The sequence below is a fragment of the Leopardus geoffroyi genome, chromosome D3, assembly GCF_018350155.1.
Source record: "Leopardus geoffroyi isolate Oge1 chromosome D3, O.geoffroyi_Oge1_pat1.0, whole genome shotgun sequence".
Lineage (NCBI taxonomy): Eukaryota > Metazoa > Chordata > Mammalia > Carnivora > Felidae > Leopardus > Leopardus geoffroyi.
In genome coordinates this window covers 6,064,865-6,088,340 of record NC_059339.1, presented here as the reverse complement: position 1 = coordinate 6,088,340, position 23,476 = coordinate 6,064,865, and the positions used below count along the sequence as shown (strand labels likewise).

At 56.0% G+C, this 23,476-nt stretch overlaps 2 protein-coding genes across 3 annotated transcripts in view; one reads left to right on the top strand and one right to left on the bottom strand.

The window, feature by feature from the left end:
• The window catches only part of DNAH10 (dynein axonemal heavy chain 10), a 147,364-nt gene extending 134,323 nt beyond the window's left edge, over positions 1-13,041 (top strand). The window contains exons 65-79 of the mRNA XM_045459666.1: positions 993-1,266; positions 2,770-2,874; positions 3,243-3,397; positions 3,878-4,032; positions 5,107-5,290; positions 5,853-6,053; positions 6,744-6,953; positions 7,136-7,231; positions 7,894-8,065; positions 8,536-8,667; positions 8,850-9,061; positions 9,153-9,320; positions 10,773-10,953; positions 11,953-12,098; positions 12,686-13,041. Coding sequence (XP_045315622.1) covers positions 993-1,266; positions 2,770-2,874; positions 3,243-3,397; positions 3,878-4,032; positions 5,107-5,290; positions 5,853-6,053; positions 6,744-6,953; positions 7,136-7,231; positions 7,894-8,065; positions 8,536-8,667; positions 8,850-9,061; positions 9,153-9,320; positions 10,773-10,953; positions 11,953-12,098; positions 12,686-12,832 — 2,538 coding nt within the window. The 3' untranslated portion in view covers positions 12,833-13,041. The remainder of the gene's footprint in view (positions 1-992; positions 1,267-2,769; positions 2,875-3,242; positions 3,398-3,877; positions 4,033-5,106; positions 5,291-5,852; positions 6,054-6,743; positions 6,954-7,135; positions 7,232-7,893; positions 8,066-8,535; positions 8,668-8,849; positions 9,062-9,152; positions 9,321-10,772; positions 10,954-11,952; positions 12,099-12,685) is intronic.
• A 745-nt stretch (positions 13,042-13,786) lies between these two features.
• The window catches only part of CCDC92 (coiled-coil domain containing 92), a 29,960-nt gene continuing 20,270 nt past the window's right edge, over positions 13,787-23,476 (bottom strand). For both annotated transcript variants that reach the window (XM_045459682.1, XM_045459683.1), the window contains exons 2-4: positions 18,490-18,636; positions 17,879-17,920; positions 13,787-15,205 (exon numbers count right to left, since the gene is read on the bottom strand). In XM_045459682.1, the coding sequence (XP_045315638.1) occupies positions 14,430-15,205; positions 17,879-17,920; positions 18,490-18,619 (948 nt within the window). In that variant the 5' untranslated portion in view covers positions 18,620-18,636 and the 3' untranslated portion in view covers positions 13,787-14,429. The remainder of the gene's footprint in view (positions 15,206-17,878; positions 17,921-18,489; positions 18,637-23,476) is intronic.

Here is a 23,476-nt window from a genome sequence, read left to right as displayed (position 1 = left end):
GGGCTGGGCCTTTTGTTGGGTTGGCTTCATTTTCTGCCTCCCCGTGAGCCAAGCCCCCCTCATGGTTACAAGGTGGGTGTGGCCTCATGCCCCCTCAGGTTCGGGTCCAAAGGGAAGAGTGGGAATCTTTACCTGTCCCTATCATGAAGGTTCCCCAGAGCCATTTAAGTCACGTCGCCACCCCAAACCGGTCCCACAGCCTGGTTTGTGGTGTGTGGACTGGTTGGGTCTGGGTTATATGCTCCTCTCCTGGCGTTGGGGTGGATGCCACGTTCGGAATGAAAGGGGGACATTGGAGTCTCCAAGTTCAAGTCAGTACTGTTATTAGAAGAACAGGGCACGGGGCGCCTGGGAGGCTCAGTCGGTTGAGCGTCCGACTTCGGCTCAGGTCATGATCTTGTGGTTCGTGAGTTCGAGCCCCATGTCAGGCTCTCTGCTGACAGCTCAGAGCCTGCTTCAGATCCCCTGCCCCCGCCTCTCTCTGCCCCTCCCCCACTTGTTGTCTCTCTCTCTCTCTCTCTCAAAAATTTAAAAACAAAAAGAAGAGGAAGAGGGCACAGGATGCGGGGGCATTCCAGAAAAGCACAGGCAGGTGCTTTTCAAACCCCTGTGGGTGCTGCGTGGCTTTTCTTGCTGCATCCCCTCACCCTGCTCTTGGCATCCCTCACGCTTTTCTTAAGTTTTATTTATTTATTTTGAGAGAGAGAGAGAGAGAGAGAGAGAGAGAGAGAGAGCAGGGGAGGGGCAGAGAGAGAGGGGGAGAGAGAGAAGATCCCAAGCAGGCTCCGCATTGTCAGTGCAGAGCCCAATGCAGGGCTCGAACTCACTAACTGTGAGATCATGGCCTGAGCCGAAATCAGGAGTTGGACACTCAACCGATGGAGCCACCCAGGCGCCCCGTGCGTCCCTTACTTTCATGCCCATTTCAGAAGTTATCCTGGTTGTGGGTGTCTGTCTCCCTGTTTCCATGGCGACGCACATCTTTTCTTTAGGTCTCGGAGAAGCTCAAGCTGGCAGAGAAGACAGCCTCGGACATCGACAGGCTGCGGGACGGCTACCGGCTGGCCGCCAGGAGGGGGGCCATCCTGTTCTTCGTGCTGTCCGAGATGGCCCTCGTGAACGCCATGTACCAGTACTCCCTTATCGCCTTCCTGGACGTTTTTGGCTTGTCACTTAAGAAGTCGCTGCCCGATTCCATTCTCATGAAGCGACTAAAGAACATTATGGACACACTGACCTTCAACATCTATAACTATGGTTGCACAGGTGAGCACCTCTCTGCACTGATTGGGACAAATGCGCTCTGTGCGTGTGCACCTCTGGCGTCTGTGTGTGTGTCTAGATCCCTTCTGCTGAGGACGTGAGGCAGGTTGGACGGGACCCCATCCTCACGGCCTCCACTTAACTGCACCTCTTTATTTTTTTAAATTTTTTATGTTTTTTTTTTTTTTAATTTCATTTTTGAGAGAGAGAGAGAGAACACAAACGGGGGAGGGGTAGAGAGAGAGGGAGACACAGAATCCGAAGCAGGGTCCAGGCCCTGAGCTGTCAGCACAGAGCCTGATGTGGGGCTTGAACTCATGGACTGTGAGATCACGAGCTGAGTTGAAGTCCGATGCTCAACGGCTTGAGCCACCCAGGCGCCCCTGACTGCACCTCTTTAAAGGCTCCATCTCCAAATATGGTCACGTTCCAAGGCACTGGGGTTAGAACTTCAACATGTGGATTTGGCGGGGGGGTGGGGGGGCGATGCACAATTCAGCCCATAGCAGCTGGGCAGGAAAAGGGTCGAGGACTGTCGTTCCTCCAGCACACAGAAGAGTAGAATTCAAGTCCCTTCCCCAAGAACACATTTCTTTTTACAAAGAAGAAGAACTTTAATATTTAGCATCCCCCTACCAATAGTAAAGAATCTGTGGATGGAATGTGCTTGCTCCGCAGCGGAGGGCTGGCAAACCGTGACCAGCAGGCCAGATCTGGCTCACTGCCCGCTTTTGTGAATAATGTGCTGTTGGAACACGGCTGTGCCCACTTACGCCTATACGGTCTGGGACCCCTTTCCTGCTGTAATGGCAGACGAATCGTTACTACACAGACCGTCTAGCCTGAAAAGTCAAAAATACTTCCTACCTAGCCTTTTGTAGGAAGCTTGCTAACACCTCTTCTAGACTGTAACAGACGAGAACTTGCACTTAGAGTTAGGCGAACGACCAGTTTTCTCCATCGAGAAGGTGGCTCTGGACTTCTATCACACGGTTCCCTCGTTGCCCTGCGCTTCCCGGGCCGGTGTGGCAGGTGCCGCCGTGGGCACAACCTGCGAGCTGAGCCCGTAGCGTCTACACTCGCACAGCCGTGGACACACAGAGCAGAGAGGGCCAGATGCAGGTGCACTGCTCCCTTGTTTCATTTCATCTCTCTTTTTTTTTTATTTAAAAAAAAAAAAAATTTTTTTTTATTTATTTTTTTTTCAACGTTTATTTATTTTTGGGACAGAGAGAGACAGAGCATGAACGGGGGAGGGGCAGAGAGAGAGGGAGACACAGAATCGGAAACAGGCTCCAGGCTCTGAGCCATCAGCCCAGAGCCTGATGCGGGGCTCGAACTCACGGACAGCGAGATCGTGACCTGGCTGAAGTCGGACGCTTAACCGACTGCGCCACCCAGGCGCCCCTCATTTCATCTCTCTTACATTCGAGGCTGGTGTGCATAACAAGCTCCTTTTTTTAAAGCAAATTTACTTTATCCGTACCCTCTGATGTTTCCCTCCAGGGCTGTTTGAGAGGCATAAGTTACTCTTTTCTTTCAACATGACGATCAAGATAGAGCAAGCAGAAGGCAGAGTCCCGCAGGAAGAATTAGATTTCTTCTTAAAAGGTGACAAATGTGTCCCCTTTTTCATTCTTCCCGACTCCCTTGGCCCACACTGCCCACGCACACATCTAAGTTCATTAACACAAACCACAATAATAACAAAAACTCTCCTTGGAACTTGGCTTCCAACAGCCCCGCTTTCCTAAATATTCCAGCCTCAGAAGGCTGCCTTGAGGCCGGCAGTCACGCTGAGCTGCCTGGCTGGGGTCCCGGGCCGAGAGGAGGCAAGCCAAGCACACCTCCTGCCTTGTCCAGTCCCCGCTGGAGACGAGGATTTTCCCCTGGAGCGGGAGGAGTGAAGGCACTGAGCTGCTCACTCTTCCCGGCATGTTACTGCCAGCCGCTTACTTCTCTTCTCCTGTCGTGATCAGGAAACATTTCCCTGGAGAAAAGCCACCGGAAAAAGCCCTGTGCTTGGTTGTCTGACCAGGGATGGGAAGACATCATGCTTTTATCAGAAATGTTCTCGGACTCCTTTGGGAATCTTCCCGATGATGTTGAGAAACATCCCGCTGTCTGGCAGGAGGTGAGATCACGTTCTGTCTCTCCTCCTTCCCTTCCCTGCGAATCAGTCATCTTGAGACCCAAACCATAGCCTCTTTGTGAGCAAGAAGATAGTCCTTGGTGGGACTCACTCAGAGTGTCGTTCTCACCCTCCCTGGCGCTTGATTGAATTCTCCTTTATCTGGTTCAGCTAGCGTTGCGGGAGAATCATCCAACTGTCCTTCTGTCCGTCCACCCATCCGAGAAATAGGCACCTACCGTGGAGCACAATCCTTGACGGGCACTAAGGACTCAACAGCGAAAACGATTCAGTCCCTCCCTTCCTGAAGTTCTTAGTTTTGGAGCGGGAGGTAGAAAATGACAGAGCTGTCTAGAAGTGACCGGAGGTGCATGCTTCTAAAGATTTCATTCCTTTACAGTGGCTTGTGGGACCTTCACAGAAAAATGGAGGCTCTAGCGCTTCTGCGTTGACGCCACCACCCGTGTCTTTTGCTTTCCCCAGTGGTACGACCTGGACTCCCTCGAGCAGTTTCCATTCCCCTTGGGATACGATAGCAACATCACCCCTTTCCAGAAGTTGCTTATTTTGCGCTGCTTCCGCGTGGATCGGGTGTACCGGGCGGTGACCGACTATGTGACTCTAACCATGGGAGAGAAGTAAGTGCGTTGTTGTGTTTGCTCGGCCCTTCTGTGGGGTCCTCCCCCGTGCCCCTCCCCCCAGCCTGAGCTCACAGACAGCGGCGATGGGCCGGCTTCCGAGGGAACTGCCACCGCCCTGTCATTGAGCGCTCTTCTGTGGTCACCCTCGTACCGCTCCGTTCAGGAGAAATACCAGGTGAGCCACACGCGTGAAGTTTTCTAGGAGCCGCATTCAAAAAGAAACAGATAAAGGTAATTTTAATACCATTTTATTTGACCTGATACGTTAAAATATTATCATTTTGACATGTAATTAATACGAATATTATCAAGATATTTTACATGATTTTTTTTTTTTTTTGGTTTGTTTTTGGTATTAAGTCTTCAAAATCTTGTGTGAATTTACGCTTACAGCACCTCTCAGTTTGGACCGGCCACACCTGGAGTGCCCAACAGCCACACGTGCCTACCGGCTTCCATACCGGACGGCACAGCTCCAGAACCGAAGTCAGGCATATAATTTGGGGCTGCAAACCCAAACGTGCCTTCATGGCCGGCAGGTGACGGAAATGAGTGTGCCAGCCTGGGTGGGGACTGTGGCAGCTCAGACAGGTCAAGTCCTGGTTCACAGGGGCAGCTGCCCCTTAGCTGGACTGACGCCAGCTGACAAGGGGGGCCCAGAGTGGCTGGATCCTCTGACTCTTTGAAAGAAGCTAGAAATTTGGATTCCTACACGAAGTCTCCCAGGTCTGATGTGTTGGTAACCAATTTTCAAATCTTGAGAAGTGGGCCATTCAGGACACGCCTGTGGCGTTGTCGGCGTGGAGCCTCTGGGTCCTGTGCCGAGGGGACGTCCGCCTGGAAGGCCCCCCCGTCAGGTGGCGCCCCCATGGATGTGCCTGGCTGTGCTAGGGGGACACAGCAGGGCCCGCGTCGCCCAGGGGTTCATCCTCTTGTGTGACATGTGCGTCAACATGGACTGTAACCCGGTGGGAGCTATACCCGAAGAACAACCAGAAGGTTCTGGCGGCGGCGAGGCGAGCACGCCGTGGCTGTCCTCTGCGAGAGTCCCCGCTTTGTTCCCTCCGCCAGGTACGTGCAGCCCCCGATGATCAGCTTCGAGGCCATCTTTGAGCAGAGCACTCCGACCTCGCCCATCGTGTTCATCCTCAGTCCCGGCTCTGACCCTGCCGGTGACCTTATGAAATTAGCCGAGCGCAGTGGTTTTGGAGGAAACCGCCTCAAATTCCTCGCCATGGGTCAAGGTCAAGAGAAGGTAATTCGTTGTTGGAAGGAATAAGCTCTAAATTTGGGCGAGGTCCCCGGGGTGAGTGAGCTGGGCGCAGTTCCCGTCCCCGGAGCGGCAGGCGGGCAGTGGTGTGGTCCTGGAGCGGGCATGCTGTCACCGCCCAGCCTTGCTGGCCGCTGTGCTGCTCTGTTGCTTCCAGAGTCCATTCACACGTCGTCGTCCTCTCTTCCAGTCTCCGGACATCCCTGTTTTGGGTCAGGGTGGTCACTGCCCCCGCGGCATGGCCGCAGAGGCGGTCAGGGTGCCGGCCTCAGAGAACCTGGAGCTCTCGGGGCTGAGGGGGGCCGGCGGGTGCAATGTGCTGGCTCATCTTCCAGGTTGGGACCAGCCGTGTGGCTCAGGCGGCCCTGAGGGGTCCTCAGAGATGGGTTCTTTGAGGGCAGCCCCCGTAGCTCCTGGGTCACTGGCTTCTTTGTGGCCTCTCCTGGAGTGGGCCCTCCTGGGGGCTCGGAGCGGGTTTCTGGGAGAGCACGGGCTCAGTGTGGCTTTGGGACACCAACTCCTCCCCTCTCTCTCTCCGTCGGTGCAGCTGGCCCTACAGCTGCTGGAGACGGCGGTGGCCCGCGGGCAGTGGCTGATGCTGCAGAACTGTCATCTCCTGGTCCGCTGGCTGAAAGATCTGGAGAAGTCCCTGGAGAGGATCAGCAAACCCCACCCAGACTTCCGCCTGTGGCTCACCACAGACCCCACCAGGGGCTTCCCCATTGGGATTCTGCAGAAGTCTTTGAAGGTTTGGTTCAGGACAAACACCCGTCCCCACAGCCCTGTTCCTCAGATCGCTACCATTCTGCCGTCCGTGTGTGCGTGTGAGCGAGCGCGTGCTTGGAAGTAAACCTACAATGCAGCCAGACCTTCACGGCCACCCTTTCCAGTTCCGTCTTTCCCTCTCTCTTCAGAGACAAGCACTGTCCCGTACCGCGTGACAGTTACGACTCTCAGGCCTGTCTTTACCACTTCCTTCCGCATGTATCCAAAATAACACCTAGGTTCGTTTTCCTGGACTTCACATTTATGAAACCTTCTTTTTCTCTTCGATGACAGGCCCGCCCTCAGCTGCACTACTCTAGTGGTTTACACGCCCCATTTAACTTACTCCCCAGACAAGTTTTGTGTGGCGAGATTTTGTCATCTGTCACCTGGGGCAGACAGAGGGAAAACTTGGTGACGTCCGTTTTGCATCTGAAGCTCCCATGGGCTTCTTTCACTTCTCTGGGTCATCTGATGAGCAGGAGTCAGAACCACATCTAGTCCCTTATCTTCTTTGTCCGGGTCCTTATAAGAGACTTTTGCTGCCTGGGGAGCAGGAGAGATGGCCACGCAGGGATGGAGGGAAAGCCCAGGTGTCTACATTTTTCACCCTCTTCAAAGCTGGACTCGTGGGTCTGCGGTTTCCGTCACGATTTGTCTTCTCTTCTGACAGGTTGTTACGGAGCCACCCAACGGGCTGAAACTCAACATGAGAGCGACTTACTTCAAGATCTCTCCTGACATGCTGGAGCAGTGTCCGCACCCTGCTTTCAAGTCCCTGGTCTACGTGCTGGCGTTCTTCCACGCGGTGGTGCTGGAGAGGAGAAAGTTCGGGAAGATTGGGTGGAACGTGTACTATGACTTCAATGAGTCTGACTTCCAGGTTAGGACGCAGTGGCTGCTGCTTCTCCCAAGAAACTTCCTCCTCGGCCGGCCTGTGTCACCCCCACCCCTTCTCTGAGTTGTGAACAGCCGCGGTGTTCCTGCCCACACTTGAGGTGAGGGTCAGAACATGAGCGACTCTGTGGGCTGGAGCACAACCATGCCTGTCCCTCGTCTTTTAAGGTCTGCATGGAGATTCTGAACACATACTTAACAAAAGCCTTCCAGCAACATGACCCTAGGATCCCGTGGGGCAGCCTCAAGTACCTGATTGGAGAGGTAGGAGTGTCTTGGGGGACCCATCGTGGACTGCCTCCAAGGGCTGGAGCTGGGCTGTGGCCTGGTGCCCTTATGAGCGACCTCTGAGACCTTGGTGACTCCCCTGTTGCTTCTGCTGCGTGTCAGCTGCAAGGTCTCTGTGGAATTCTGCTGGCTCATCACCTGATAGTCTTTCTCCTAAGTGGGCTCCGTCCACATGGAGGTTCTGGATTCATCATCCTGGGGGCCGTGTTCTCTGGGGGGTTGGCAGTTCCCCTCCTCGCCGTGCCTTAGGCGTGTCATCGTAGCCTCGCTACCGGTCGGTGGGCGTGGAGGGCTACCCTGGAGACCATGACTTTAGACAGGCCGTGTGGGAATGCCTCCCCTCTGGCCTGCATGTGCTCATGCAGGGGCACCACCGATTCCCAAGGCCACAGTGGTGGCTGGCTTCTTTGTTGCTTTGTTGTCTCTTCACTACGTTTTGGGGATTTTGCAAATGGCACACTGGCTTCCAGGACCCCACAAGGTTGCACAAGCCTCTTGTGCACAGTGGGCCACAGGCACGTGATCAACATGGTTTGAGCTGCACAGCAGCCCGGCCAGCAGGAGTCCCCCCGCCGAGGGCACATCAGGTCTCCGGTGGGTCCTGGGTTCCCGGCCAGCTCTTGCTCTCGGTCACTCAGGTCATGTATGGAGGACGGGCCATCGACAGCTTCGATCGGCGCATCCTGACCATCTACATGGATGAGTACCTGGGAGACTTCGTTTTTGACACTTTCCAGCCATTCCACTTCTTCCGGAATAAGGAGGTGGACTATAAAATCCCCGCCGGTGATGAGAAGGAAAAATTTGTTGGTGAGATTTCTCAGGCATCAAAATATATGTTAGAAGTTTTTTGTAAGGGAGACCGACTGTACATCTCAGCTGTTCTGTTTTCTGTGGTTGGCTTGATGGCTCTTCTGACTCCTCTCCTGGGGGGATCCTTGGCTGGTGGGCGTGCTCCGTTATGTTTTGTAGGGGGCCCAGCAAGTTCTTTGTAGCCTCAGCGCTGATGGAGTTAGTTTAGATTTCCCCGTCCTGCGGTGATGACAAATCCGCCACATTCCGCCTGAAGGGCAGAGTGGGCCCCAGGAAGCTCACGGAGCCATTTTTGTCAAAAGAAATAAACACGGAGCCGGATGGGGCGTGGTAGTATGGAATTTGTATTTAAAAACACGCCACCCACTACGCAGTGGAAATTAGTTTTGCGTATCTGGGGATGTTGAGGCCACGCAGCCGCAGAAATTGAGGGCTGTGTGATGGTGTCCTCTCCGTCCCGATTATAGAAGCCATTGAGGCCCTCCCGCTGACCAACACACCTGAAGTGTTTGGTCTTCATTCCAATGCCGAGATTGGATATTATACTCAGGCGGCTCGAGACATGTGGACTCACCTGCTGGAGCTGCAGCCTCAGACAGGTAAAGTCGGCCACGGGGACTGAACTAGTGTGGTTACGGTGGAAGGGCGTTGTTGGCCCAGAGGGCTATTGGTCCTTGTGGTTTCTGTAGCGTCGATGCCTTTCCTAGAACCAGAAGGCTCAGGACGCCCCCGTCCTAACCCTCAGATGCCTTGCTCTCCCTAAAATGTGTCCTGGTTTTAGGGGAATCCAGCAGCGGCATCAGCCGAGATGATTACATTGGCCACGTTGCCAAGGACATAGAAAACAAGATGCCCCAAATCTTTGACTTGGACCAGGTCAGGAAGCACCTCGGGGTGGGACTCTCCCCCACTTCGGTGGTGCTTCTGCAGGAGCTGGAGCGCTTCAACAAGCTCGTCACACGGATGTCCAGGTCTCTGGCTGAACTTCAGAGGGTGAGCACGCCCCTCGTGTGCAGACCTCTGCCTACACGCAGTACCCGGTTTTCCCACAGTCTTGCCTGACCGCTCTTGATTCTGCAAACAGGCCTTGGCCGGAGAAGTTGGAATGAGCAACGAGTTAGATGACGTAGCCAGATCTCTCTTCCTCGGGCACATCCCTAGTATCTGGAGAAAGCTGGCCCCTGACACATTAAAGTCCCTTGGAAACTGGATGCCCTACTTCCTGCGGCGGTTCAGCCAGTACACATCGTGGGTAAGTGAGAGACCACAGTCTGTGTGTCAGTTCGAGGCTCAGCCTGGACCACCTCCCTCCCCAACCACCTCCAACCCCTCTCCGGCGCCCCGGAGGTACCTTCTATTAGCGGTGATTGGGTGCTCGAGAAATGGCTTCTGACTCTACAAGCATACTTGTATCTTTTTTTTTTTTTTCCTTTTCTTTTTGTTTTTAAGACTTTGAAGCCTATTATGCACAACTTGATTTGTTTGTCTCAGAGTCCATCTTGGCCACTGTCCATCTAAGTGCATTTAGGTCGACCTTATTCTTTTAAGGGGACTCCATTTTACAGATATTCCATGTCCTTTCGCCTGCTGGACATTTGGGTGGTTCCCTTTGGGGTTTTCCCCCCCCCTCTATTTTGCCAATACAACATTCTGGCGCACGTACCTTTGGATGCACACGAGTATATTTCACAGGTAGGTTCCTACAGCGGAAGCGTTGGGTCTCAGTGTGTGCGTTTTGCATTCTTTTTAATTTTTTTTAATGTTTATTTTTGAGAGAGAGAGAGAGAGAGACAGACAGACAGACAGAGCATGAGTGGGGGAGGGGCAGAGAGAGAGGGAGACACAGAATCCAAAGCAGGCTCCAGGCTCTGAGCTGTCAGCACAGAGCCTGATGCGGGGCTCGAACTCACGAACCTTGAGATCATGACCTGAGCCGAAGTCAGATGTTTAATTGACTGAGCCGCCCAGGCACCCCAATGTGCATTTTACATTCTAACAGCTCTTGTCACATCATCTTCTAGAGAAGTGGAAACCACAGCGAGTGAACACGATTATTTCCTCCCCTTGCTGCACCATGTGTGTTCTTAATATTTTGGATCTTTTTTTCCTGATAGGTAAACGCTAATATGTTTAGGTGTGCGTTTCTTGAGTTATGGTGAGGCTGAGCATATCTTACACACATATAGCTGTTTCATGTTTTTTCCGTGAATTGTCTTTTCGTGTCTTGATTTCATTTTTATCAAGTTCTCTATCTTCTTAAACTGACGTTTGAGAGCTCTTTGTGTATCCTGGAGATGGGCCCTTGGTGTGCTGGTGTTGCAAGTGTTTCCCCCCAGCTTGTCAGCATCTTTTGATTTTTGCCTATGGCACTTCTTCCAGAAGAAAGTTTTACATTTTTATTTGGTCAAATGTCTCGGTCTGTTCTTTTATGGCCTCTGGGTTTTGCATTTCCAACTCAAGATCATGACAGTGTTCACTGGAGAGCCGACCTGGTACTCTCGTGGTTTTATTCTTTAAGTCTCTGCTCCTTCTGGAACCGGGTGGTTCAGCTTGTTCTCCCAGACAGGCTGCCGTTGTTCCAACACCGTCTTTTTGCTGCGAAGGTGAACTGTGTCTTTTATCCTGACCCGATCTTCGGGTCAGCTCTGGCCCTGGCATTTGGTGGCGGCCCCGGTCTCCCGCCGCCTTGCCCCCTGCCTTCCAGGTCACTGAAAGTGAGCCCGGCGTGATGTGGCTCTCGGGGCTGCACATCCCGGAATCCTACCTCACGGCCCTGGTGCAGGCCACCTGCCGGAGGAACGGCTGGCCGCTGGACCGCTCTACCCTGTTCACGCAAGTGACCAAGTTCCAAGATGCAGATGAAGTGAACGAGCGGGCGGGACAAGGTACGGTCAGCTCCCTATCGGGTCTCCCTCCCCGAGCCATCCCCCATTCAGAGGAACAAGCATGGTGTGGGCGGAAGTGGGCCAGGCCGAGTTTGAAAGGAAGGCTGCTGCGAATATTGGCTGTATGTGTGCACGGTCTGTGTCTCGATCTCTCTGGGGGTCGATACGTGCATTTCTCTTCCAGTTCCAACACCGAGACCTGGGGGTGATGTCAGGAGGGGCCTGAACCACGTTCGCCCTGCTCGTTTGCAGAAGTGGCTCCTGGGTCAGAATTAGATCGTTCAGAGAAAGGAGGGCCCGAGGGCTTCCCTGGAAACTTTGAGGGGCTGGGGGCATGGGAGCCAGAGGGCAGGTTGGACTAGGTTCGACCCATGAAATTACAATGTCAGTCCCTGTGACACTGGTGACTGACGCTGCCATTCCCCAGGGCAGTGCTGCCGCCATAGTCGGAAGACATTTACCCGTGAGCCACAAAAGCCCTGTCGAGTGAGAGCTTAGAGATGGGGTTCACGGTGGAGATTCAGGGATGCTCACTGAAGCCTCGGAGGAACTCTCTGGGCAAGTGACTGTCCTCTCCTCTGCCACCGTGTGTGTCTGCCGTGTTCTCCCCAGACACCATTTTCTCGGCGAGGCTTTGACCTCCTCTCCGCACTCCCTCTTGGCCCACCACCAAGCTGTGGAGCTTCCGTCTTTATAACCCGGGGGCCCAAGCAGTCTAGGTCTGTGCGCCCTGAAGCCTGACTGGCGGGGGAGGCAACTCTCCCTCGTCTCCTTTGCCAAAGCTGTGGGGAGGGGAGGCTCACGGCGTCTACGGTGTCCTTCTAAAAAGGGAAGAAATGACGGCCACGTCTTTTGGACAAAGGCCTGGGCTCTGTCTGGGGGAGGAGAGCGAGGGAGTTGCCTGTGTGTGCGCACTGTGGACATACCTAGGGCCACTGTGTGCACAGCAGAGTGGCCGGTGCCTCCACGTAAACCCTGGACTCTTCCCGGGGTATCCAGGATGCTTCGTCTCAGGACTGTATCTCGAAGGCGCTGATTGGGATGTGGAAAGAGGATGTCTTAGCAAGAGCAAACCCAAGGTGCTGGTGGTTGACCTGCCGATTCTGAAGATCATCCCCATCGAAGCCCATCGCCTCAAACTACAGGTAGAAGGCTGACGCCTGTTCCTGGCTCCGTCCTCCCCTCCCCGCCCCCCACCGGGGGCACGGTTGGGGGGCGCTGGGGGGGGATTGCAGTTCAGTCTTACCCTTTAAGCACCCTTACAGGTGCTTAGCCTTTTGTGGGAGGGGGGGAAGCCCCGAGACAGGACAACAGCGTGGAGCCACCTTCCAGGAAGACACATGCATGCAAATGTGTGTGTAAGCAGAGACTCCCCCGGGGTGGGGGGGGGGCACGGCTTCAAGTTCAGAGCTGTGGTCCAGATTAACTTCAGGAAGAGACTCTTCCATTCCCTTGACCTTCTGCGGGCACTGCCTGAATCATAAAATACTTACGTCTGATGTAGACAGCAGGCGCCCCCTGCCTCGCCTGGCCCGGATGCCTGTCTGATGAGTGTAGCTACACGAAGCCCCATCCACAGTCAGCGGAGGGCAGCCCCGCAAAGCCCCTTGAAGCCTCGGCCAGGCCTAGCAGGAGGCGCCCGCACTCTCAGCACCTAGACTGGGCTTCCTGCTTCCCGGGCTTGAGCTCCTCCGCCACCCGTGGGGGCGCCTCACGTGCCTCTCCTTTGCAGAACACCTTCCGGACGCCGGTCTACACCACCTCCATGAGAAGGAATGCCATGGGAGTTGGCCTGGTGTTTGAAGCCGATCTCTTCACCACAAAGCACATATCTCACTGGGTGCTGCAGGGGGTGTGCCTCACCCTGAACTCCGATTAACCTTTTGGGCGAAGGAACCGGCACTTGTGAGCTCCGTCCCCTGTTGGCTCCGTGGGGCCTCGAGAGGCTGGAGCTGGGCTGATGCTGAGACTCCTTTCATTCGAAACCAGCCGTTTTAATCTCTTTCCGTATAAATTGAGCTGACAGTTTTGTTTTTTGAAGCGATTTTTAAGGATTCTGTGTATTTAAAAAGTAAATACTGGAGAGCATTTTGAAATGTGTTTTCTTTCCCTTCTCAGAGGAAATGTGTGATTAGGCAGAAGTGCCCCACACGCCACTGGCACGAGTGAGAATTCTAATGGAAAATGTCAAGAGTGTGCTATTGACAATCCAGGTCTGTCTCAGTAGACGCCTCTCTTTGGCAGGAGCGGCCTGCTGGGTGTGGGGTCCGGGCTGACGACGCCAGCCTAGAGCAGAGATGGCCACAGTCGCCCACCGCCACCCCTCCCCCTTCCCGAACTCTCTGGCCTGCTAGGTGGGGGTGGGGGTGGGGGCGGGGGCGAGGGCCCTGAGCTCAGTGTTGAATTCCTGCATGAGCTCCTACCCTCGACCTGGCCGGATCTGCGTGGGGTTGGGTGGGTGCGGGCCTAGAACAGCTGGAACTGGCCCCCGGGGGTCCCTTCATTCTGCGCACCCTGGGGCGAGCCCAGAGCCCCGGCCAGGCCCGCCGGAGGCCCCGAGCAGCTTTACTTCGCCAGGGAGGAGCAGGGTGGAGCACCGGCAGGGCAGGGGGCGGGGGCCGGTCACGGGCAGAACGTCCCCAGGGGCAGCCCTGGGCAGGGCTGGGTGACAGGGACTCCTCTTCCCGGAAGCAGAGCTGCCCCGCCCCTGGGGCCGGAGCCCTGGGAAAAGAACACGGGGCGAGAAGGCGGTTCTGCTGTGTCTCCTCCTCCCCCAGCCTCCCCCCAGCTCCTCCCTCAGGTAGTTTAATAAAAGACACAAACCAGAAAGAGGCAGGTTTAGAAAATAAAGTTTGTTGGGATCTTGAACATTTTGGATAAAACTAACCAAAAAATATGAACACACATTCAGGTTGTGGTGACACGAGGAGTAACATCATCTTATTTCGTTCCCGCGATAGACACATACAGCTGCTCGGCTATCGGGGCCGCCCCGGGGGAGGCTTGGTGGGAGGTTACGGGGTCTCCGGGAGGGAGCAGGGGCTGCTCTGGACGGGCCGCCCTAGGAACTGGAGCGAGAGGGTCGAGGCCGGTCGGCACGTGTTGCTCCGGCTGTATAGTTAGGCGGGTTGACTATCTGATTTCATTAACGTCGAGTAGTGATGCAGCCTGTGGCCTGTGCTTTGTCCACGAGCGCATTGAAGTTACACGGAGTGGGATTAGAAGCGAGCGATTCGGCACACAGGTGTTTGGCCACGGCAATCGGTAAATAGGTATTCTGCAGCAGGGACATGATCGTATTCTGGTGTCAGTACCAGGGCAAAAGGAGCAGGAGAATAAGAATGTTGACGTGTCTGAAAAAAAATTTGGCATGCAGGGGAATTGGAGAAAAAAAAAAAAAAAAGGCGTGGATGAGTTTTCCTAGTAGTGATCACAGTGCATCGACAGCCAGGGGGGAAGGGTCGCCCGGGCAGGCTTCACACAGTTCTGTCCGTCCCTGAGTGCTTCCTCGCGGCCTTTCCTCCGTTCACCTGGTCGACCGCCAGCGTCTCCACCTCGGGCGGGGCCTGCGGCGGGGCGGCGTGGTGGATGCGGTGGGCCACCCCCACGTGGGCCTTGTGCTGCTTCTCGCGGGCCGGGCTGTGCGGCTCGCTCGAGCCGCGGTCGGAGGCGATGGGGGGGATGACCAGGGGCCTCTCCTTGACGAGGTGGACCTCGGCCGATTCCCGGGCCAGCAGGAACGGGGTGGGGTCGGGCATGGCGTCCACCGGCTCCCGCAAGAGTAGTTTCCGGCTCTCGGCCCCGAATCTGTAAACCTCTTCGAATTCCGGGTGCAGGGGGGCCGAGAGGCTCTTTTTCATTCGGCGGCGGGGCGTTTCGGGCAGCTTGTCCTTGGGGGGGGCCGGCTTGTAGCTGGCCAGCACGGGGCTCCCGGACGGGCTGCCGTCCGAGGTCCCGCCGGAGCTCATGAGCTTCCTCTTGGCGGCGTGCAGCTGCGAGGTCAGGTAGGCGATGGTCCCGGCGCGCTGCTCGAGCTCGCTCGACAGCATGTTCAGCTTGTGGCTCTTCAGCTTCAGCTCCTCCAGGTACTTCCTCTCGCGCTCCCTGACGGTGCTCTCCAGCACCAGGATCATGGCGTCCTTCTGCTCCAGCTCCCGGAGCAGCTCGCTGTTCTCGTCCTCCTTGAGCTTCAGCTGGGCTTCCAGCTCCTCGCATCTTCTCTTTAGCTCGCTGCTTCGGGAAGATCCATCTCCTAGAGGAATGAGCCGAGGGACAGGATTGAGCGCCAACCCCTCCCGGAGCAGAGGCACGGAGACTGTCTAGGCTGGCCTCGCCTCCCAGGGCGGCCGCGTGGAAGGCGGGGCTGGGGTGGGGGCACATTGCTCCCACGCTCCATCCTGCCCCATCTCCGTGCCCTCCCCGCCGCCCCCCTCCACCCCCACCCCATGTGGGGATCACGTGGCCTCTGGGCTCCCTCCCGCTCTCAGTTCTCTGGCTCCTTGCACAAAAGCGTGCCTCCAGAGCTCAAAAATGCCCAAGTCACAACGGGCAATTCTCCAGGTTTCGGACCCCGGCACGTACCCAGGAATAAACTGTGAGCAGATCCAGCTGTCTGCTCGGGTGGCATTTATCGAACACCCGCTCCATTCGGCGTGCCGTTGTGAGACCCAAACGGAGACTCTCTCCGTGTCCAAGCACAGAGCTCTGAGGCTGCCCCTTCCTGACACACGGGTCGCCTCTCTCATCGTGTCTCAGAGGGCAGGTGTCCCTGTGCCTGTGCTCGGCTCTCCTCAGCCCCCCCGGCCCCTCACCGTGCGCCCACAACCAGCCGCTCAGGGACACCCCGGGGCCGGTGCAGGGTGGGAGCTGGCGTCTGCGGGCACCTCTCACGTGAGGATGCGGATCCAGGGCTGCGGACTGATGTTGGGTGGCCCCGACTTTTCGGGCGCTCCTTCGAATGCCTGCCTCTGCCTCCCTGAGACCCCAGACAGCTGCTCCTCGGTGACCTCTGTTCCCAGGGAGCAGCACCTCCCGTCCTGCCCATTTCCACTCTCCCACAGGAAGCTCTGCCCCGCCACGTTCTCCGCACGCACGTCCCGTCTTTCTTTCCCCGTGGAAGCTGCGCCTGTCCTGTTCATCGCCTGCAGCAGAATCTCCCCAGCTGCCTGAGCGCTCAGTCACCGCGGCACTTGTGTTTTTGCATTTTTTCTTTTTTTGAGTAAGCTCTACACCCAGCGTGGGGCTCGAACTCAACCCTGAGGTCAAGAGTCACCTGTGCTACCGACTGAGCCAGCCAGGTGCCCCTCACTGTGGCATTTTTAAAACAGATTCTCAGGTCCCCTCCCTGACCCTCGGAATCAGAACCTCCAGCGGAGGAGCCCGTGTCCGCACCCCGTGTCCCCAGATTGAGCAAGTTCTGCATCCGCTAAGGTAAAGAAGGGATTTCCAGCCCTGGGGAGGGGAGACGCCCCAACCAGGACCAGCTGAGAGCTGTCACACCGCCTCCACAAGGAGGCATCCCTGGGCCAATTGTCATCTTGAGCCCAGGCTGCTGATGAGGCTGCGTGGGTGGCTTTGGGACTTAGGCCCGGGAGCCTTGAGGAGCTCTCTAGGGACCAGGGGAGGAGGGACTGGGCATAGGAGCTCCCTCCTCCTGGAAGCAGAGAGGGTTCAGGGCAAGAATCGTGTTTCTTCAGGTTAGCCTGGCCAGGAGGCGGCAGGAAGCGAGGACACTGATCTCTGTGACGTGGATGGCAGGGGAGCAGGACATCCTATTCTCCGCAATCCTCAGAGGCCCAGATCCTGGTCCAGGGCTTCAGGGGGTGAGGAGCGTCCTGCCTCTGCAGTGAGGCCCAAAGGGTGGGCTCCGGTCCCCAGGCCCCTCCTCTCATCGACAAAAGGACATGTTGGTCCCTGAGAGGCGTACTTAGGAGACTGTAACCTGAGTGTCATGAATGGAAAAGTCAATGCTTGGTGATGCACTGAGATCCACGGAAAGGCCTGCATCTGTTTCAAGGGCTTGGGCGTGCTCATGAATAATAACTGCCATCGTGAAGGCTGGAGAAAGGCATCTTGGGGCGCCTGGGTGGCTCAGTCCCTTGAGGGTCTGACCAGTGTCTGACTGTTGATTTTGGCTCAGGTCATGATCCCAGGGTCGTGGGATCGAGCCCCACTCTGCGCTGAGTGTGGCAATTTTCTCTCTCTCTCTCTCCTTCTGCCCCACTCCCACACTCATGCTCTCTCTCTCAAAAAAAAAAAAAAGGTGTCTTGACTCAAGTGTGGATTCTGCACACTTCCCCACTCTGTTCTGGGGAGCGAGCGTTTGTCATTGGCCACAGAGGCCCCAGTTCTATCTTCTCTGCCCCAGCTGCCATCAGACTGATCTCTTTGGGGGTCCTGGAGGATTCTGGTTGAGGGGAAGCATTTTGGGGACTGCAATCTAGAGAAAGACATTCACGATCCTCTGGGGACCATCCAGTAATTTGGTCGCTCGTTCAAGTAGTTTTTAGGGAGCACCTGCTCTGTGCCAGGTCCCGTATGAGGCTCGAGGGACAGAAGAGGTGGGACCCTGCTCCTTCTCCTCTGTCTCTCTTTAAATTACATGTATTTCTTGATGATAGAAGGAACACATATTCACTGGAGAAAAATCAGAAAATCAAGAAAAGCTTATAACAGGCATTCCAAATATCGAAAGAAAATGAAGAAAATAAAACCGCTCCCCCTTCTCGCTGTGCTGACAGCCCCTCGTAACATCTCAGGGTCCAAACTTCCTTCCCGTCTTTTCTAGAAAGCTCTGGTCACTTGTGCAACTCTTTCTAGCAAGTGTATTTTCTTCTCCGCGTGTAGGTAGTGCAAACAAATGGCACCAACATGTGCCACAACGGGAAATGACACCGTCATTAACTTTCAGGGAGAACGTCCTTACCTGTCTGGTCCGCACTTTTGAGTGTCAGCTCATATGTTAAATCTAAAAAGGAAAGCATATGTGTTAATTGCGTATGGTTACAGTAGCTCTCAAAGCCTTCATCGGCTCTGAAAATGCAGAACCGACCTCCACGATCACCCCGCGCGTCCTGCCCAGACAGAGCAGGGCTCGGCAGCATCGGGGCAGGCGTGAGAAGGCAGAGACTGTCCTTCCTCGCACTCGGAGGAGACCCGCCTTCCCGAAAACACACGCCAGCGGCCACAAGCAGCAAGCAGCCTGCTCTGTACGCGACGCTTCGGGGATCGGTTCCAAACCGCACTGTCCGTTCTGACCCCCGCGTCTGAATCTTCTAAGCCCTCAGTATGCCGAGAGATGGCTTTGCAGCTTTACGCCGGGTGCCTGTCCATTAGGCAGAGAGGGTGAGCTAATAAGGCACCGGAGTGCTCTCCGGCGACGGCAGGCTCGCCCACGACGGAGGGGAGCGGAGCCCCCTCCTCACCCTGCCCCCGAGTGGGCCTGGCACAGCTTCTGAGCCGGCCGCCGTCTGAGACGGGCCGGATCACAGGTCCCCGCTCTGCCCTGCCGCGGAGGGGGTGCGGGGCCCCCGGTACCTGTGCAGTGTTGCTGCAGCCGCCTGATCTCGGCGTGCAGCCCCTTGAGGGTGCCGGCATGCTCCCGCTGGAGGAACAGGAGGTTCTTCTGGGCGCTGTGCAGCTGGTTCTCCAGGTTTGTGGCTGCCATGCTGACATCCGGGTGACCTGTGGGAGACACAGACGCCGGCGGCCCTCCCTGACGCTGAGGGTTGCGGGGAGTAGGCCGGAAGAGGACGCTGCCCGCTGACCGCCCCCCTTGGCACCAGGGGCTCACAGGCAGCATGAGGCCCAGTTCTAGAAGGGGGGCATCAAACCCCGGGCCCCCCGATTCCAAATCCTGGTCTTTCCACACGCCACCTGTACTTCCACAGACTGTGACCAGGACAGCCAGATCGGCAAAGATTTCCCTGATGAGCTAGGCACCCACAGCTGCCTCATGGAAAACCGGGCGCCTGGGCACCGGGGGCAACATTTCCTCAAGATGGCATCGAGCGCTGGCCAAAGCAAGCGAGGGGTGGGAGGAAGAGGCAGGGGGAATTCCAGCGGAAGCCTCTGGATTTCACAGAGCTGAGAGGAACCCCGGGTCTTTCTTTGGGAAAAGGGCCACGTGGCAGCTGTGGGAATCTGGAGTCTGTCCCCAAACCCTGCCTCCCTGCCCGCGGTGGCTTTTCAGTCCTCAATCGTCAGCTGCTCACACAGGGCCTCAGATTCTTGGCCTTTGTCGTAACTCAAGAAATGCGGTGAAATCTATCGGTCTTTCTGGAAAAGCTACCAAAGAAATTCAAGATGCCTTGCATGACACTGAAAAACGGAAAGGACAAAAGGTAGGTCATTAACTTATAAATTGTTCTTGTAAATACACAGCCTCAGAGCGCCGTTTCCTCATCTGCTTTGCCAAAGTTCCTCCCAGAGGAGACGCCACTTCTCAGATGGCTTCCAGTTTGTGGACAGGCGGCTCTGGAGAAGACCACACACCCAGGCACTGTCGCCACGTTGGGTGACACCAATCGCTGTGCCTTGTAAGGTCAGTGACATATTTACACCCCAGCTCTGGAGCTAAGAAAAGCTCATGACTGGAACTCAAGACCCATGTCCTCACTGCACGGAAAAGCTTCCCTCCATCCCTGCGGCGACCGGCTTCGCTCCAGAGGAAAGGTAAGAAGGAAATCGTGTGGCAGGTGAGCCTGAGAAAGGGAAGGTAAAGGAGGAAGGGTGAAGGGAGCCAGGTACAGAGCAACAAAAGGACACTCCGGGCAGGACAGGGGCACCGCGCAGCGCCCAGCCGCAGGGTCAGCTGTGGACGTGGGAGATGCTGGTGGCGACTGAAAAACGCACAACCCGTATTTTCGGGGCTTGTCGACGAAGGCAAAGGGCGACTTAAAGCTGATCCAGAACTCGCGGGCCTAGGGTGGTAAGAGAGAAGCTCGAAGCACGGTCTTGCCGCTCAGCAGGGCTCTCGCCCTCCGGCACCTGCCGTGCAATCTGAGTCCATCCAGAGTGCACGGAGCCTGGCGCAGGGGCACCCCACGTGCCACGCCTTCGAGTAGGGGTGTGGCACCAGGGGATCCTTCAGGCTGAGCAGCCTTGGATTCCAGGGGCTTCCCGCTTAGATGCTTAACTTCACAGGCACGTCTTGCTCAAAGAAAATGGGAAACATGAAAATTTCAAAAACGGTTTTGTCCAGCATTGAAACGTGCCCGTTCACAGTCTCATCGCCTCGTGAATCAGCAGCTTTGAGTTGTACTTACTGATCTGTAATTCATTAGTTCACCGTGGCAAGCGCAGGAATGAGAAGGTGCCCTTGAAGCTCCCATTGCCGTGGGCAGACAGTCCCGGGAGGAAGACGCACCAGGCGAACAGGAAGATGCGAGTATGTAACGTGCGGAGCCGGCAAGGGAGCTGTGGCCGCTCCGTCCGGGGCCCCGACAGCGGGGGGACAGGGTCATCAACCCCACGGCACCTCACCTGACGGGCGCTCTCCCCTTCTCCGTTGCTGGATACACACCAACAGTGCGGGCTCCCTCAAGGCCGAGGCGGCGAGTCGTGTCTCCAAATGGTATCCAAGCTACTAAATTATTTTCTATCAGCTCAAAAGGATAACAACATCACTGACTTCCAGAGGACAAAGAGTCGCTGTAGCTTAAACAAAAAGCGATGCTTTAACTTTCTCATCCTTAGCTCTTCTTGTGACACGTGATCACGGTCGTGACCTAATCCTTCCAGTAAACGGGCAAGAATGAAGCTACAGAAGCATCCCGGTTAGGCCACGGAGACACAGCTGAGAGACGTGGCTAATCTGGAAGAAGAAAAGAAGGTGGTCCCGCGAGGCTTAGTTCAGAATCTCTAAGACACTCTGGGGTCAGAGACACGAAGGAGCGTTCGTGACTCCCCCCTGGAGGGGTCGGCCTGATGGCTGACGGGAAAGCTGCAGGGCGTCTGTGCCCATGAATAATGCATCCTGCCTGAGTAAAGGCATTCACCCCGTCTTGATGATGTGTCAACCAGTAACGGAGGGCAACATTCAGAGAGCACGGCTTGCACAACACTGCACTTTGTGTGTCAAAAGGGCACACGCTGTAAAGTGTGGGCTCTCTGTACCGCAGCTTTTTGTCTTGAGGCAAAATCCCATTTTGTTCCTAAGCGTCGCTGGGAGCGGTCAGCAGTTTCGCAGTTATCGGCTCGGCCGAAGGCGGGGCGGCCTGGGCGCTGGCCTCCGAGATGGGGTGCCAGGGGACCGGCACTCAAGGGCCCGGCCACAGTGGCGGCCAGAGGGCAAGGCCCACGCTGGTGGTGTGCACGGCTCCGCCAGAGGAACTCCAGAAGTGGTGGGAACAGGCACTGAAGGCAGAAGGTCTGCCGAATAGGCCGCTTTGACCGTGATCTGGAGGTTAAGCCACATGCCCATTTTTTTTCCCCTGGTAAAGTCATTAGGCACTAAATGTCTGTTAATGTGCTATTCACTCTATCGGTTTGGAAAATTAATGCTTGACAAAGGCTTGCTCTTCCAAACTCTGGAGAGATGGGTTCTGGAGACCCGGCCAAGACCGCCTCCCGCAGCGGGGAGGGACGCTAACACCATCTCCTGGTGAGAACGTGCTTTTAATGAAGGTCCTTGGAGAGACGTGGGCCCCGACCTCACCGAGGCTGCTCTGTGGCAGCAGGAGGACAAATGGCCTGTCAGTAGCTCGTGTCCAATTCTCATCCTAGTTCCAGAGTGATGTTCTTTCTTCTCTTTCAGGGCATTAAGGCTTAAATGGTGGCACGATCATTTTATTTACGGGCCATCTCCAGTTGTACCAGCACCAAGTGCTCTCCTGTCACTTATCGTCGTTTGTTCTCGCCATGCCCCCTGAGGAAAAACGCGAATATCCCACCAACAAGGGAAAACATAAACCAGGAAAGGCCGCATCGGAGCCTCGCAGCCTCTCTGGGCCCTCAGGCTCCACAGGCCAGAATCCCGAAGGCTGCGGTGGGTCTCAATTCCATGCACACGTGGAATGCCCACACCACACCCGGTGCTCTGACACGGAGGGCACAGGCGCGGTGCCTCGCGGTGGCCTCTGCACGGGGGGTGTGCACCAGACGCCGGCGGCGCACCACTGCTCCCCGGGGCAGGGCCCACAGGCTCTCCGTGCTCCAGGTGAGACGGACAACGGCCGGAGGGCGCTGCTGCCCTTCCAGTCCGGCAGAAAAGACTCGGCGGCAAAGCTTCCCGGGAAGCTGGCTGAGGGCAGGGCACCGTGTGCCTAGCCAGAGCCGCTGTGAAGCAGCTAAGCTGGTCTGAGGAGAAAGAACAAGGTACCCGTGGCATCACGTGTGTCCCGGTCCTGGGGGCCCAGGCGGGTGCCCACTCTGAGAGCCAGGGCCACGCTCCCTCTCTGCCTCTGGGCTACGAGGCCGCAACGAGGCCGGGGTGGTCAGAAAGCCACGCCTCAGCTCAGTGGTGGGGAGGGACCACAGCCAGACTTGCTTTCGCCCCCTTTTAAACACATACGCTTTCCGTACCGTCCCTCCTAAGTGCACACACAGATCTTGCCCACATTTGCATCCACAAACAGAGCTCTGACCGCCTGGCATCCTTGCAATGCTCCTGGGATCCAGCCCCCCTGCCCCCGCGCCCCCCCCCCCCACCCCCCCCCCCCCCCCCCGCTCCCAGAGGCCCTGCCTGCTCGACCTGCCCCTCCCCAGGCTCGCCCCACACCAGTCACCTCGGGGCTCCATCAACACCGCTGTCCTCTCTGGAGCCCCATCTGCCGCACCCCTCCCCCAACACAGGGCCTTCCCGCACCTGGCTCCCCCCTCCTGGCTCCCTCCGTCTGGAATGCTCTTGGCAAACCACCTCCCATCCTCTTGCCTAATGAACTTCCACTTTTCCTTCACATCTGAACTCCTGCATCACAGACGGGCTTCGGCTAATTTTACGCTGCTTCCTAATGTTGCTGAGTGGAGATCTCGATAAGAATTGCATTGCGTGGATCGGAAAGCACTGCGGCAGTATCGATTTGAACATGACCTCATCCCACAATTTCTCGACGTGCCAGAAGCAGTATTTTAAAGTGTCCCTGTACCACACTTCTTAGACTAAAAGCAACGGAGTATCTTTGATAGGAAAGGGCCCCACCATTTAAAAACGGGAAATTTCTTTGTTCCTGGCAATCGCAGACTTATCTTTTCACAAAGCCTGTGGAAATAGGGTAATAATTTTAGAATCCGAAAAAATAGCACACTAGCACTCACGTGGTAGCTGTGAATTAGTTATAAGAAGCTATTTTAGACTCTAGTCATGAATAAGTTATAACCCATTCACGTTAGGTCGTCTCACACTGCCAGCGATGAGAACAGCTCCAGTCCATCCTGACGCCGTCTCTGCGTGCCTCTGGCGTGGCCTGTGGCCTGTGACTCAACAGGAGCCGCCCAGCCCTGAGCAGACTGCAGTACCCCAGTGTTCTGTGACAAGGACCTATGTGGCCTTCTCCTGGGGACTTCATGTGCCCCCCTCCTGCGT